General features: G+C 56.5%; 1 protein-coding gene across 1 annotated transcript in view; it reads right to left on the reverse strand.

Moving 5' to 3' along the window:
- Positions 1 to 125: 125 nt before the first annotated feature.
- Positions 126 to 13,613, reverse strand: part of LOC122544781 (secretory carrier-associated membrane protein 3-like) — a 15,548-nt gene continuing 2,060 nt past the window's right edge. The window contains exons 2-6 of the mRNA XM_043684110.1: positions 11,373 to 11,456; positions 3,091 to 3,198; positions 1,585 to 1,702; positions 919 to 1,047; positions 126 to 502 (exon numbers count right to left, since the gene is read on the reverse strand). Coding sequence (XP_043540045.1) covers positions 339 to 502; positions 919 to 1,047; positions 1,585 to 1,702; positions 3,091 to 3,198; positions 11,373 to 11,456 — 603 coding nt within the window. The 3' untranslated portion in view covers positions 126 to 338. The remainder of the gene's footprint in view (positions 503 to 918; positions 1,048 to 1,584; positions 1,703 to 3,090; positions 3,199 to 11,372; positions 11,457 to 13,613) is intronic.

A 13,613-nucleotide genomic window follows, 5' to 3' on the forward strand; every position in this document is an offset into this window, starting at 1 on the left:
CGACACGTGTCCATCCTGCTGACACACTGTGATCCTCAGCTTCATTCCTGGGTCCTGGGTACGCAGTCAGTGCTGAGAAGACGGCGGTGGCTGTAGTCAGTACCAACAGAGATGGGGGTCAATATTGATGGGGGTAGATGTGGTCAGTCAATATTGATGGGGTGGATCTTCAGGAAAGGGTCAGTGTTGACCCTGGAGGAGGGGAGGTGGTCAGTCAATGTTGACAGGAAAGGGGCAGTATTATCTGGGGGTGCTGGTGTCCGGGAGACAGTCAGTATTACTGGAAAGTGTCTCCTCAGGTAGACCAGCCTACAGTCAGCTCAATTGCACAATGGTACCTACCTAAATGCCTTGTACAGCGGTCTGTACCAACACACAAAGGAGCAGGGTGTGAACAGAAGCAGCCAGAGGATAGAAAGGCCAAAGTGTGTTCCAGCTTCAACATGAACGGTGAACCAGGCTAGACTGCCCAGGAGATTGAGGAAGAGAACAACCGAGCTTACTGTGAACAAAGACAAACACCAGTTAAACCTTACAGTGACAGTAAGCAGCAGTCACTACACTGGCTCTCCATCTGAACACTGGCAGGATGATCTGTTAGTGTCCCTGGCCCCATTGAAGGAGCCCAGAGCAGCAGTGACAATACTGTACTCAGAGGGGATGATGTGCACATAGTCAATGCTGGTCAATTCTTCACTCAGAGCAGTAAGGACATGGAATACCCTGCCTGCAACGGTAGTAGACTTGCCAACTTTAAGGGCATTTAAATGGCCATTGGACAGACACATGGATGATAATAGAATAGTGTAGGTTCGATGGGCTTCAGATCGATTCCACAGGTCGGCGCAACATCGACAGCCAAAGGGCGTGTACTGCGCTGGATGGTTCTATGTTCTCTGGTCTTTGTACAGTACTCACACATCCACAGGTAATACATCACGCTGACAGTCTTCTGGAAGTCCCGGGGAATGTCTGCCTTGATGTCGTGGTAGAAGCATGGCTTCACTGGGCAGAAGGAAGGCAGTGGAGGCCAATTATTCAGGGATACTGCAAGCAAAACATGAATGTAAGACCACCATGACAGGCTGATTGAACTGCAAACATGTTACCGAGAGCTACAGGTCACCCTTTTAATGGATAAAATTACCATGACATCTTTGTTCCAAACACTCCAAGGACAGGGACAGGGCAGATTCAGTGACAGAGTGAGGTTCCTCTTGCTCGGGGCTGACCCTCCAACAGCAGCACAGCACTACCTCAGCACTGACTGGGGTGCTGTGCATGCCCGTACAAGGATGGCAAGGTGTTTCTGTGGTTAGCACTGACAGTGCCAGGGACACTTGGGTCTGCGTGGAGTTTGCACATATTCCCGTGTGGCTGTGTGGATTTCCACTGGGTGCTCCAGTTTCCTCCCACAGTCCAAAGATGTGCAGGACAGGTGAATTGCCCTGCGTGACCAGTCGAGGGGGTGGGTCTGGGTGAGATGCTCTTCGGAGGAGCCTCAATCTGCACTGTAAGGATCCTATGACTATGCCTAGTGAGTTATAACTGGGACAGAGGGGAATGCCGGACACTCAGACTCACTGCTGGATGAGATGGCTGTGTTCTGGAGCTCTCTCTCCTTTCGGTCTAACTCGGCCGCTTTCTTCTCCAGCTCTTCCTGCTGCCTCAGCAGATCAGCTGTTAACATCGTCGTGGGCTTCTGAAAATCAACACAGCAGCTTTAACATCGGAGAATGGCCCGATGACAATGCAATCCAGATGTTGAATAAGACTGTCTGAGGACTTCAAGGAGGACAGAGGGATTTCAGGAGAAACTGGTGAAAGGGGGAACCTCAAGGAAATCTCAACCTGCAACGGTGTTCCCGGTCAGCCATCTCTCAGCTGGCAGGATACTGCATTCTATCTGGTCGAGGGTTGATTCCTGTTGAATGGAGCCAAGACTCATTCAATCAAGGATCTGGTGCTCTCCTTCTGCCAATGTGTGAGAGATATAGAGATGAGGGGTCCCACAGCTGTAGAGCACTGGCCTGAACCACATTACCCAGTAATACACCAGTGAGTATGAGAGACCAGACTGGCTGTGACAGTGATGCTAATGTTAGCTGACTGGACACAGCACAGGCAAGTAGAAAGCAGGGGAAAACACACTGGCAAATTACAGCTCCCACACAGACCGAGTTCACCAAGCATCTGGCACAGAGCAACAGGGGCTGCAGAGAGCCGGGAGAGGGAGGGTATGTGTGTGTTTCATCGTGTGTGCCTGTATGGTCTGTGTATGTGCATGCCTGTGTGGGAGGCAGCTCTGTAGGAGTCTGTGTACTTGTGCATCTTACCGTATATATCTGTGATGTAGAGGTGCCGATGTTGGAATGGGTTGGACACAGCGAAAAATCACAACACCAGGTTATAGTCCAACAGGTTTATTTGGAAGTGCTACTCCATCAGCGAGCTACCAGAGAAGGTTGGACTACACAGAACAACCTCGATTATCCAAATGAGATGGGCGGGCACAATTTAGTTTGGATAATTGATTACTCAGTTAATCAATTAAATGCCTTTCCTCCGGGGCTCTGAGATTTTTTAAAAAAAAAGACCGCTCCCCATTCAGCAGCACACCGGCCCCAACCCCGTCCAACCATGCCTGCCCCCTCCACACACACACACACACACACACCTTTTTACTGCAACATTTTGACAGATTCCACCTCTGCCCTGTACAGGACAATGTTGGAGAGATTATCTGGGGAAAGGGGGGGGGTTTGGGATACACCCCTCCGTAGAACTCCAGGAAAAGTGTGGGGAGAGAGAGAGCACGGGTGGTCCATCATTTGGAGATGGTGCCTGTTTAATCATTGTAAACAAAAGATCCAACCACTGTTGGAAACACGTCTTTGATGCAATGTCTATCGGGACCTTGCGATCTCCTTCGGATAATCTGATATTCGGATAATTGGTAATCGAGGTTCCTCTGTACGGTAACCGGGTGTTGCATGATTTTTCACGATGTAGAGTTGTGTGCACGTGCACCAGTGTTTGAGTTGGTGTCCGTGTGTGGGGGACGGAGTTGGGAAGGGATTGAGAACACACCTGGGTTCCATATGAACGATGTTCTGTTGGACTCCGGGGATTCTGGCACACAGCCGGTTGCTCTGTTGGCTGAGGTGGGGGCAGCGGAGTGGTCTTGATGGGAGCAAACTGAAAGACAGAAACAAGTCCATCAGCTGACCATGACCCTGTCACCATTTCCTACAGGCAGACTGAACGGGCTCCATTCCCATCCACGCACCGGCCCCGTTTCCCCCCTCCCCCACAGCGTATCCACGCACCGGCCCCGTTTCCCCCCTCCCCCACAGCGTATCCACGCACCGGCCCCGTTTCCCCCCTCCCCCACAGCGTATCCACGCACCGGCCCCGTTTCCCCCCTCCCCCACAGCGTATCCACGCACCGGCCCCGTTTCCCCCCTCCCCCACAGCGTATCCACGCACCGGCCCCGTTTCCCCCCTCCCCCACAGCGTATCCACGCACCGGCCCCGTTTCCCCCCTCCCCCACAGCGTATCCACGCACCGGCCCCGTTTCCCCCCTCCCCCACAGCGTATCCACGCACCGGCCCCGTTTCCCCCCTCCCCCACAGCGTATCCACGCACCGGCCCCGTTTCCCCCCTCCCCCACAGCGTATCCACGCACCGGCCCCGTTTCCCCCCTCCCCCACAGCGTATCCACGCACCGGCCCCGTTTCCCCCCTCCCCCACAGCGTATCCACGCACCGGCCCCGTTTCCCCCCTCCCCCACAGCGTATCCACGCACCGGCCCCGTTTCCCCCCTCCCCCACAGCGTATCCACGCACCGGCCCCGTTTCCCCCCTCCCCCACAGCGTATCCACGCACCGGCCCCGTTTCCCCCCTCCCCCACAGCGTATCCACGCACCGGCCCCGTTTCCCCCCTCCCCCACAGCGTATCCACGCACCGGCCCCGTTTCCCCCCTCCCCCACAGCGTATCCACGCACCGGCCCCGTTTCCCCCCTCCCCCACAGCGTATCCACGCACCGGCCCCGTTTCCCCCCTCCCCCACAGCGTATCCACGCACCGGCCCCGTTTCCCCCCTCCCCCACAGCGTATCCACGCACCGGCCCCGTTTCCCCCCTCCCCCACAGCGTATCCACGCACCGGCCCCGTTTCCCCCCTCCCCCACAGCGTATCCACGCACCGGCCCCGTTTCCCCCCTCCCCCACAGCGTATCCACGCACCGGCCCCGTTTCCCCCCTCCCCCACAGCGTATCCACGCACCGGCCCCGTTTCCCCCCTCCCCCACAGCGTATCCACGCACCGGCCCCGTTTCCCCCCTCCCCCACAGCGTATCCACGCACCGGCCCCGTTTCCCCCCTCCCCCACAGCGTATCCACGCACCGGCCCCGTTTCCCCCCTCCCCCACAGCGTATCCACGCACCGGCCCCGTTTCCCCCCTCCCCCACAGCGTATCCACGCACCGGCCCCGTTTCCCCCCTCCCCCACAGCGTATCCACGCACCGGCCCCGTTTCCCCCCTCCCCCACAGCGTATCCACGCACCGGCCCCGTTTCCCCCCTCCCCCACAGCGTATCCACGCACCGGCCCCGTTTCCCCCCTCCCCCACAGCGTATCCACGCACCGGCCCCGTTTCCCCCCTCCCCCACAGCGTATCCACGCACCGGCCCCGTTTCCCCCCTCCCCCACAGCGTATCCACGCACCGGCCCCGTTTCCCCCCTCCCCCACAGCGTATCCACGCACCGGCCCCGTTTCCCCCCTCCCCCACAGCGTATCCACGCACCGGCCCCGTTTCCCCCCTCCCCCACAGCGTATCCACGCACCGGCCCCGTTTCCCCCCTCCCCCACAGCGTATCCACGCACCGGCCCCGTTTCCCCCCTCCCCCACAGCGTATCCACGCACCGGCCCCGTTTCCCCCCTCCCCCACAGCGTATCCACGCACCGGCCCCGTTTCCCCCCTCCCCCACAGCGTATCCACGCACCGGCCCCGTTTCCCCCCTCCCCCACAGCGTATCCACGCACCGGCCCCGTTTCCCCCCTCCCCCACAGCGTATCCACGCACCGGCCCCGTTTCCCCCCTCCCCCACAGCGTATCCACGCACCGGCCCCGTTTCCCCCCTCCCCCACAGCGTATCCACGCACCGGCCCCGTTTCCCCCCTCCCCCACAGCGTATCCACGCACCGGCCCCGTTTCCCCCCTCCCCCACAGCGTATCCACGCACCGGCCCCGTTTCCCCCCTCCCCCACAGCGTATCCACGCACCGGCCCCGTTTCCCCCCTCCCCCACAGCGTATCCACGCACCGGCCCCGTTTCCCCCCTCCCCCACAGCGTATCCACGCACCGGCCCCGTTTCCCCCCTCCCCCACAGCGTATCCACGCACCGGCCCCGTTTCCCCCCTCCCCCACAGCGTATCCACGCACCGGCCCCGTTTCCCCCCTCCCCCACAGCGTATCCACGCACCGGCCCCGTTTCCCCCCTCCCCCACAGCGTATCCACGCACCGGCCCCGTTTCCCCCCTCCCCCACAGCGTATCCACGCACCGGCCCCGTTTCCCCCCTCCCCCACAGCGTATCCACGCACCGGCCCCGTTTCCCCCCTCCCCCACAGCGTATCCACGCACCGGCCCCGTTTCCCCCCTCCCCCACAGCGTATCCACGCACCGGCCCCGTTTCCCCCCTCCCCCACAGCGTATCCACGCACCGGCCCCGTTTCCCCCCTCCCCCACAGCGTATCCACGCACCGGCCCCGTTTCCCCCCTCCCCCACAGCGTATCCACGCACCGGCCCCGTTTCCCCCCTCCCCCACAGCGTATCCACGCACCGGCCCCGTTTCCCCCCTCCCCCACAGCGTATCCACGCACCGGCCCCGTTTCCCCCCTCCCCCACAGCGTATCCACGCACCGGCCCCGTTTCCCCCCTCCCCCACAGCGTATCCACGCACCGGCCCCGTTTCCCCCCTCCCCCACAGCGTATCCACGCACCGGCCCCGTTTCCCCCCTCCCCCACAGCGTATCCACGCACCGGCCCCGTTTCCCCCCTCCCCCACAGCGTATCCACGCACCGGCCCCGTTTCCCCCCTCCCCCACAGCGTATCCACGCACCGGCCCCGTTTCCCCCCTCCCCCACAGCGTATCCACGCACCGGCCCCGTTTCCCCCCTCCCCCACAGCGTATCCACGCACCGGCCCCGTTTCCCCCCTCCCCCACAGCGTATCCACGCACCGGCCCCGTTTCCCCCCTCCCCCACAGCGTATCCACGCACCGGCCCCGTTTCCCCCCTCCCCCACAGCGTATCCACGCACCGGCCCCGTTTCCCCCCTCCCCCACAGCGTATCCACGCACCGGCCCCGTTTCCCCCCTCCCCCACAGCGTATCCACGCACCGGCCCCGTTTCCCCCCTCCCCCACAGCGTATCCACGCACCGGCCCCGTTTCCCCCCTCCCCCACAGCGTATCCACGCACCGGCCCCGTTTCCCCCCTCCCCCACAGCGTATCCACGCACCGGCCCCGTTTCCCCCCTCCCCCACAGCGTATCCACGCACCGGCCCCGTTTCCCCCCTCCCCCACAGCGTATCCACGCACCGGCCCCGTTTCCCCCCTCCCCCACAGCGTATCCACGCACCGGCCCCGTTTCCCCCCTCCCCCACAGCGTATCCACGCACCGGCCCCGTTTCCCCCCTCCCCCACAGCGTATCCACGCACCGGCCCCGTTTCCCCCCTCCCCCACAGCGTATCCACGCACCGGCCCCGTTTCCCCCCTCCCCCACAGCGTATCCACGCACCGGCCCCGTTTCCCCCCTCCCCCACAGCGTATCCACGCACCGGCCCCGTTTCCCCCCTCCCCCACAGCGTATCCACGCACCGGCCCCGTTTCCCCCCTCCCCCACAGCGTATCCACGCACCGGCCCCGTTTCCCCCCTCCCCCACAGCGTATCCACGCACCGGCCCCGTTTCCCCCCTCCCCCACAGCGTATCCACGCACCGGCCCCGTTTCCCCCCTCCCCCACAGCGTATCCACGCACCGGCCCCGTTTCCCCCCTCCCCCACAGCGTATCCACGCACCGGCCCCGTTTCCCCCCTCCCCCACAGCGTATCCACGCACCGGCCCCGTTTCCCCCCTCCCCCACAGCGTATCCACGCACCGGCCCCGTTTCCCCCCTCCCCCACAGCGTATCCACGCACCGGCCCCGTTTCCCCCCTCCCCCACAGCGTATCCACGCACCGGCCCCGTTTCCCCCCTCCCCCACAGCGTATCCACGCACCGGCCCCGTTTCCCCCCTCCCCCACAGCGTATCCACGCACCGGCCCCGTTTCCCCCCTCCCCCACAGCGTATCCACGCACCGGCCCCGTTTCCCCCCTCCCCCACAGCGTATCCACGCACCGGCCCCGTTTCCCCCCTCCCCCACAGCGTATCCACGCACCGGCCCCGTTTCCCCCCTCCCCCACAGCGTATCCACGCACCGGCCCCGTTTCCCCCCTCCCCCACAGCGTATCCACGCACCGGCCCCGTTTCCCCCCTCCCCCACAGCGTATCCACGCACCGGCCCCGTTTCCCCCCTCCCCCACAGCGTATCCACGCACCGGCCCCGTTTCCCCCCTCCCCCACAGCGTATCCACGCACCGGCCCCGTTTCCCCCCTCCCCCACAGCGTATCCACGCACCGGCCCCGTTTCCCCCCTCCCCCACAGCGTATCCACGCACCGGCCCCGTTTCCCCCCTCCCCCACAGCGTATCCACGCACCGGCCCCGTTTCCCCCCTCCCCCACAGCGTATCCACGCACCGGCCCCGTTTCCCCCCTCCCCCACAGCGTATCCACGCACCGGCCCCGTTTCCCCCCTCCCCCACAGCGTATCCACGCATCCCTACACCCCCCCCCCCACCTACCTTTGGCAGCGTGTCATCAGCTGCCTTGGGGCCTCAATTCTGGGTTTCCCTCCCTGACCCTCTCCTGCTTCTTTCCCAAGTTGCTGGCCATTTTGTCCTGTTGTATTTTGTGCCTCTGTTTCAGTAGCTCTCTCGCGTTACAGATGGACTGTGAATCAGCGTGTAGTGTTTCCTCTGTAGTTCCCTTACATTCCCAACAGACTGTAAACAGTTGTGCTGTCAAATCGGTCTCGTCATTACCTGTTTATCATTTCCCAAGAGCCCAGAACCTGACTTCACCCAGTACCTCCGAGCAATTGCCCAGCAAGCCAAGAAACAGGGGAAATTTCTGCACGAGTAGACCATCCTTACCCATTAACACCCAAAAGCTTTTAACAGCTACTGAAGACCTTTATAAAAAAAGGCAGCAAAAATTTGGAAAGTAGGAAGCATCAGTGCCAATGGCTGCTTCGGAGGTTCCAGAACGAAGGATTTGATAACGAGTATGGCATTGGTGTCTGGTTGGTGATGTTGAATAAGCTTTGTCATTGTCAATCAGGAAACATGGGCATCACTGGCTGTGCCCAGCATTTACTGCCCATCCCTAGTTGCCCCTTGAGAAGGTGGTGGTGAGCTGCCTTCCCGAATCGCTGCAGTCCATGTGCTGTAGGGTAGGCCCACAATGCTGCTAAGGAGGGAATTCCAGGGAGCTGACCCAGCAACCCTGAAGGAACGGCGGTACATTTCCAAGTCAGGACAGTCAGCGGCTTGCTTGGAGTGCAACTTGCAGGTGTGGTGTTCCCACATACATACTCTTCTCCTTCTCGGAAACAGTAATGGGTTTGGAAGATGCTTTTTTTTTAACAAAAGGAGCCTTAGGGGGTTCCTGCAGTGCATCTTATAGATGGTGCACATTGCTGCTACTGAACGCCGGTGGGGGAGGGAATCAGAGTGAAAGCTGTTTTCCAGGAAGGTCATCAAGCGGGCTGCTTTTTCCTGCATGGTGAGATCGAGCTTCCTGACTGCTGTAGGAGCTGCCCCCATCCGGGAAAGTTGGGAGCATTCCATCACCCTCTGACAACAAGGAAAGCTCCGCTTTCAGTGTGACTGCGACATCTTTTCCGTCCAATTTGAGAGCAGGCCTAGTTTCATGGAGAGCACCTCAAACAGTGTGGCACTCCTTTAGGCCTGTGCTAATATAGACAGCCTGCAGGAAGTTCTGAAGCCTCTGGAGATTCAGCAATTGGAAATAAACACAGAAAGCTTTTTCAACAGACCCAAGGCTCACCTTCATTCAGTCTCAGGGTGGAGATGGAGATGGAGATCTGAATTCTGATAGTGTTAAGCTGAAAGGCTTGCAAATAGACAGGGTGCACAGGCAAACAGCTGAAGCTTAGTCTGATCAGACTTTTTCCTCAGATGGTGATGGCTAGCATGAGGGGACATAGCTTTAAATTGAGGGGTGATAGATATAGGACAGATGTCAGAGGTAGTTTCTTTACTCAGAGTAATAGGGGCGTGGAATACACTGCCTGCAACAGGAGTAGACTCACCAACTTTAAGGGCATTTAAATGGTCATTGGATAGGCATTTGCACGAGAATGGAATAGTGGGTTAGATGGGCTTCAGACTGGTTCCACAGGTCGATGCAACATTGAGGGCTGAAGGGCCTGTGCTGTGCTGTAATGTTCTATGTATAAACGCAGGAGCACAATCAACAATGCATCACAGGGAAAAGCACTGCAGGGACTCAGTTCCCCCAACACCTTCCAAAATCATTCCACACCAGATTCCCTTTCTGGGCTGAATTAATGACAGTTTCTCCTGGTCTTGTGGAAGAAGGAGTCAACGTTTTTGCTCCTGATGGCCTTCAAGCAACACACATTTGTGGCAGGAGGCGATGAGAATGGAACTATGCCAGCTGTGATGCACTTTGGGGCTAAATTATCCGTCTCATAGAATAGCCTCAGTTCCTAGAAGCTGGCCAAAGGCTGGGGAAACACTCATAGCATCTTCGTTCTTATACATTCCATAACAGCTTCCTCCACTGAATGGGTTTTGTACTTATCCATTAAGACTGACAGCTCTCTCCATAGTCTAGGCACAGCATTCCTACCTAAGCCCAGCTCCAGTCACTGTACCACCATCCTGCTCATGGTGACTACTGCAATGAAATACAGAGCTGCCGCAAATTTCAATTCAAGCTGCTTTAAGAGGTTGCAATTTCTCATTTTCCCAGGATTATACACTGAACTGGAAGTTAGACTACTGTAACTGGAATACCAGGGAGGCTTTGCAATTTGAAAAATAAAGCTGAGCTGTGCAATACCATGTTGGAAGCAATAAGCGGGGAAATTTGAAACTGAACTTTTGAGTTAAAGAAATTCTGCCTAGCAACAGCCCCTGATTGAACAGTCTAGAGTTCAAAAAGCCGTTAACACCAAAATTAAATGGGAGAAGAAAAACATTCAGAGCCTACAGACAGATACCACCCTTGTTTCTCTCTGTGGAGGAGAAAGACAGATGGTTCAAGAAAGCTTAAATGAACCGCTGCAGCTCCCTGCTGTGGGCTGATCCACAATGCTGAATTCCCTCTCTAACAGACTGCACACAAACTGCAGTGGTCACTGTCACCTCAAGGGGAAACTAGGGACGATCAATACATGCTGGCCAGCCAACGATGCCCAGATCCCAAGAATGAGTGAAAAACAAATCCCACTTCACCTGGACAACATTGACATTGAAGACTGACATCACTGAAAATATCAGAAGGAAAGAATGATTTGAACTTCCATCCACAGAACTGGTTTCACCCTGTCTGGATTCTTTGACCAGGAGACAGTGAGGACTGCAGATGCTGGAGATCAGAGCTTAAAAATGTGTTGCAGGAAAAGCGGAGCAGGTCAGGCAGCATTCAAGGAGCAGGAGAATCGACGTTTCGGGCATAAGCCCTTCTTCAGGAATCTTTGATTCTTTGACCATTGACAATGGATGCATTAGGTTGCCTGTCTGAATTGTGTATCTGCACCTGAGAGTTTTGAAAGGCTACATTCAAAGTCACAGAAATTATAAATCCTTTCTCTTCAGTGCTGTTTTTAAGTGTGTTTGTACAAATCATTAACTTTACTGTTACTGAAGGAACGTGCTGTGGATTGCTTTTGTAGTCGGTAGATGCCAGCTGGACAAAGTTGGGTCTCGGTGGTCTCAGTTGGAGTTTTATACATTTTTTAACGTCTTATGCAATGTGGAATACTATTGTTGGCGCAGCTTTTACCTTTGACACTGGGATCTAATCAATGGGCTTATATACAGAACGACACATACCTGGGAGTGAATTACAGATTGGAATCAAACTGAGTGGCTCAGTGGGTTGATGTTTGAGGCTCAGACAGTTACCTACATGTTTTCCTTTGTTATCAAGCGCAATATCACTGGTTACTATTTGTAGTTAGTTTACGAGTGGCCTTCCAGTTCACATACCTCTCTGCTTCCATCGAAGGGGTTGTAAAGCTGGTTCAGGGCAGGTTCTCGATGCTCAGTGCTATGCTCTAGAACTGCTGGATCCTATAAACAAATACACAGGCAGTCAGTTCACAGAGCAAAGGAACAAACAGCCAGACAAACATCCGTAACATCTCACTGTACCCGGACCCTTCTCTCCATGATGCTGTACCCTAGGGATACAGTAATACAGTCAGCATATTTCCTGGACACCACCCAAACAGTGTGGCAAGCCAGGGCAACCCTCCATAACTGACCCCATGCTGTCCCTGTCCTGGGAACGTTTGATGGGGGACAGTGCAGAGGAAGCTTTACTCTGTATCTAACCCTGTGCTGTCCCTGTCCTGGGAGTGTTTGATGGGGGGGAGGGGGGGGGGGAGACAGCACAGAGGGAGCTTTATTCTGTATCTAGCCCACCCTCCAGGGCTCTTTCCCAGTAAGAGTGTATGAGTTGTGGACTGGTCCAACTGCCCTGACCTAGCTGGTTAGATTCTGAGATGCTCTGTCTTTATTCCAAACAGGAACCCTCCCAGGCTGTGACAGTAAAACCACAGCACTGACTCACTCGCTTTCACTTAACACCCACCATATGACTAGCTTCCCAGCAATGTGAACAATATCAGCATTCTCTTTTTCCCTTCAGTGCAGGGTTCAGTTTCTGATCAGTTTCAGAATGAATCTTCATGCAATTAGGCAACGGAGAGTCTGGATCACCGAGAGCTCAGAACCATCATGGGCATGAGCACTATGTGCTCCCTCCTTTCCATTAACACAACTGGTACTCCCTGGACCCACAGGTATTTAATGAAGGGCTCACAAAGCTCTTGCGCTGGCTTGCAAACTCATCTCTGGATCATTCGTACTGATCACACCATATAGTGTGCCAGCTGATCTCAGAAGCTAGCTCCTGATCACTAACGCGGGACAGAGGGCTCCAGCCAGGCTTCCCGCCCCTGGGCCCTGTTCAGGTTACTGTGTCACTTCCCAGGATTCAATACGGAATGATCTTGTGATCTGCACAGTTGAGTAAAAAGCAGGATTGTTGTAAATGGCATCTGCAAATTTAGATCATAAGACAGGATGTTTATCACACTGGTGTTTGAAAGGAAGTATTTTCACTCAAGAAAGTTCTCATTAGAATGTATAAAACCCCCAGTCCTGAGGTTCACTTTGCTGGAGATCACAGTCTCACTGATGAGGTCCAGTTCCTCTGACCATATCATAATGGCTCTGATGTTCCAATTTCACACAGCATCCGTGAGCTGGCAGAGGAACTGGCAGATGCTGTTACAATTACAACATTTGAAAGACATTTGGGCATCTACATGAACAGGAAAGCTTTAGAGGGATATGGACCAAACAAAGACAAATGGGACAAGCTGAGTTTGGGAAATTTGGCTGGCATGGACAAGTTGGAGCATGCTGTATGACTCTAGAACTGTACTGTACAGGCAACATTGTACTGTACTTTTCAGAGTGATGTCCTGACGAACCTATCCCAACAGTCACTGCATCAGAGATCAGATCAGTTTTCCTTTGTGAATCCAAGGAAAGCAATGGGACCAGACGGAGTACCAGGCCGTGCACTCAGAGCATGTGCAGATCAACTGGCAGAGATCTTCTCGGATATCTTCAACCTCTCCTGCAGCAGACCACTGTCCCTGCCTGTTTCAAGAGGGCCAACATCATCCCTGTGCCTAAGGAGGCTCATGCAGCGTGTCTCAATGACTACCGCCCAGTGGTAGTGGTCATGAAGCGCTTTGAAAGGCTGGTCATGGCATTAAATCAACTCCAGCCTCCCCACACTCTTGACCCACTCCAGTTTGCCTATCGGACCAACAGATCCACGTCAGATGCCATATCACTTGCCCTTCATTCTGCCCTAGAACATCTTGACACCAAGAACAGTTACGCAAGAATCCTACTCATTGACTACTGTTCAGCCTTCAACACTATTATCCCCTCGAGACTGATTACTAAACTTAGTGATCTCAGACTAAGCCCCACACTCTGCAACTGGATCCTCAGTTTCCTGACCCACAGGCCACAATCAGTGAAGATTGGGGACAATATTTCATCCTCACTAACCCTCAACACTGGAGCCACCCAGAGGTGCGTACTCAGCCCCCTACTGTACTCACTGTATACCCATGACTGCGTCGCCAAATACCAGACTAATGCCATTTACAAGTTCGCTGATGACACCACCATAGTCGGTCA

Source organism: Chiloscyllium plagiosum, chromosome 51 (genome assembly GCF_004010195.1).
Source record: "Chiloscyllium plagiosum isolate BGI_BamShark_2017 chromosome 51, ASM401019v2, whole genome shotgun sequence".
Lineage (NCBI taxonomy): Eukaryota > Metazoa > Chordata > Chondrichthyes > Orectolobiformes > Hemiscylliidae > Chiloscyllium > Chiloscyllium plagiosum.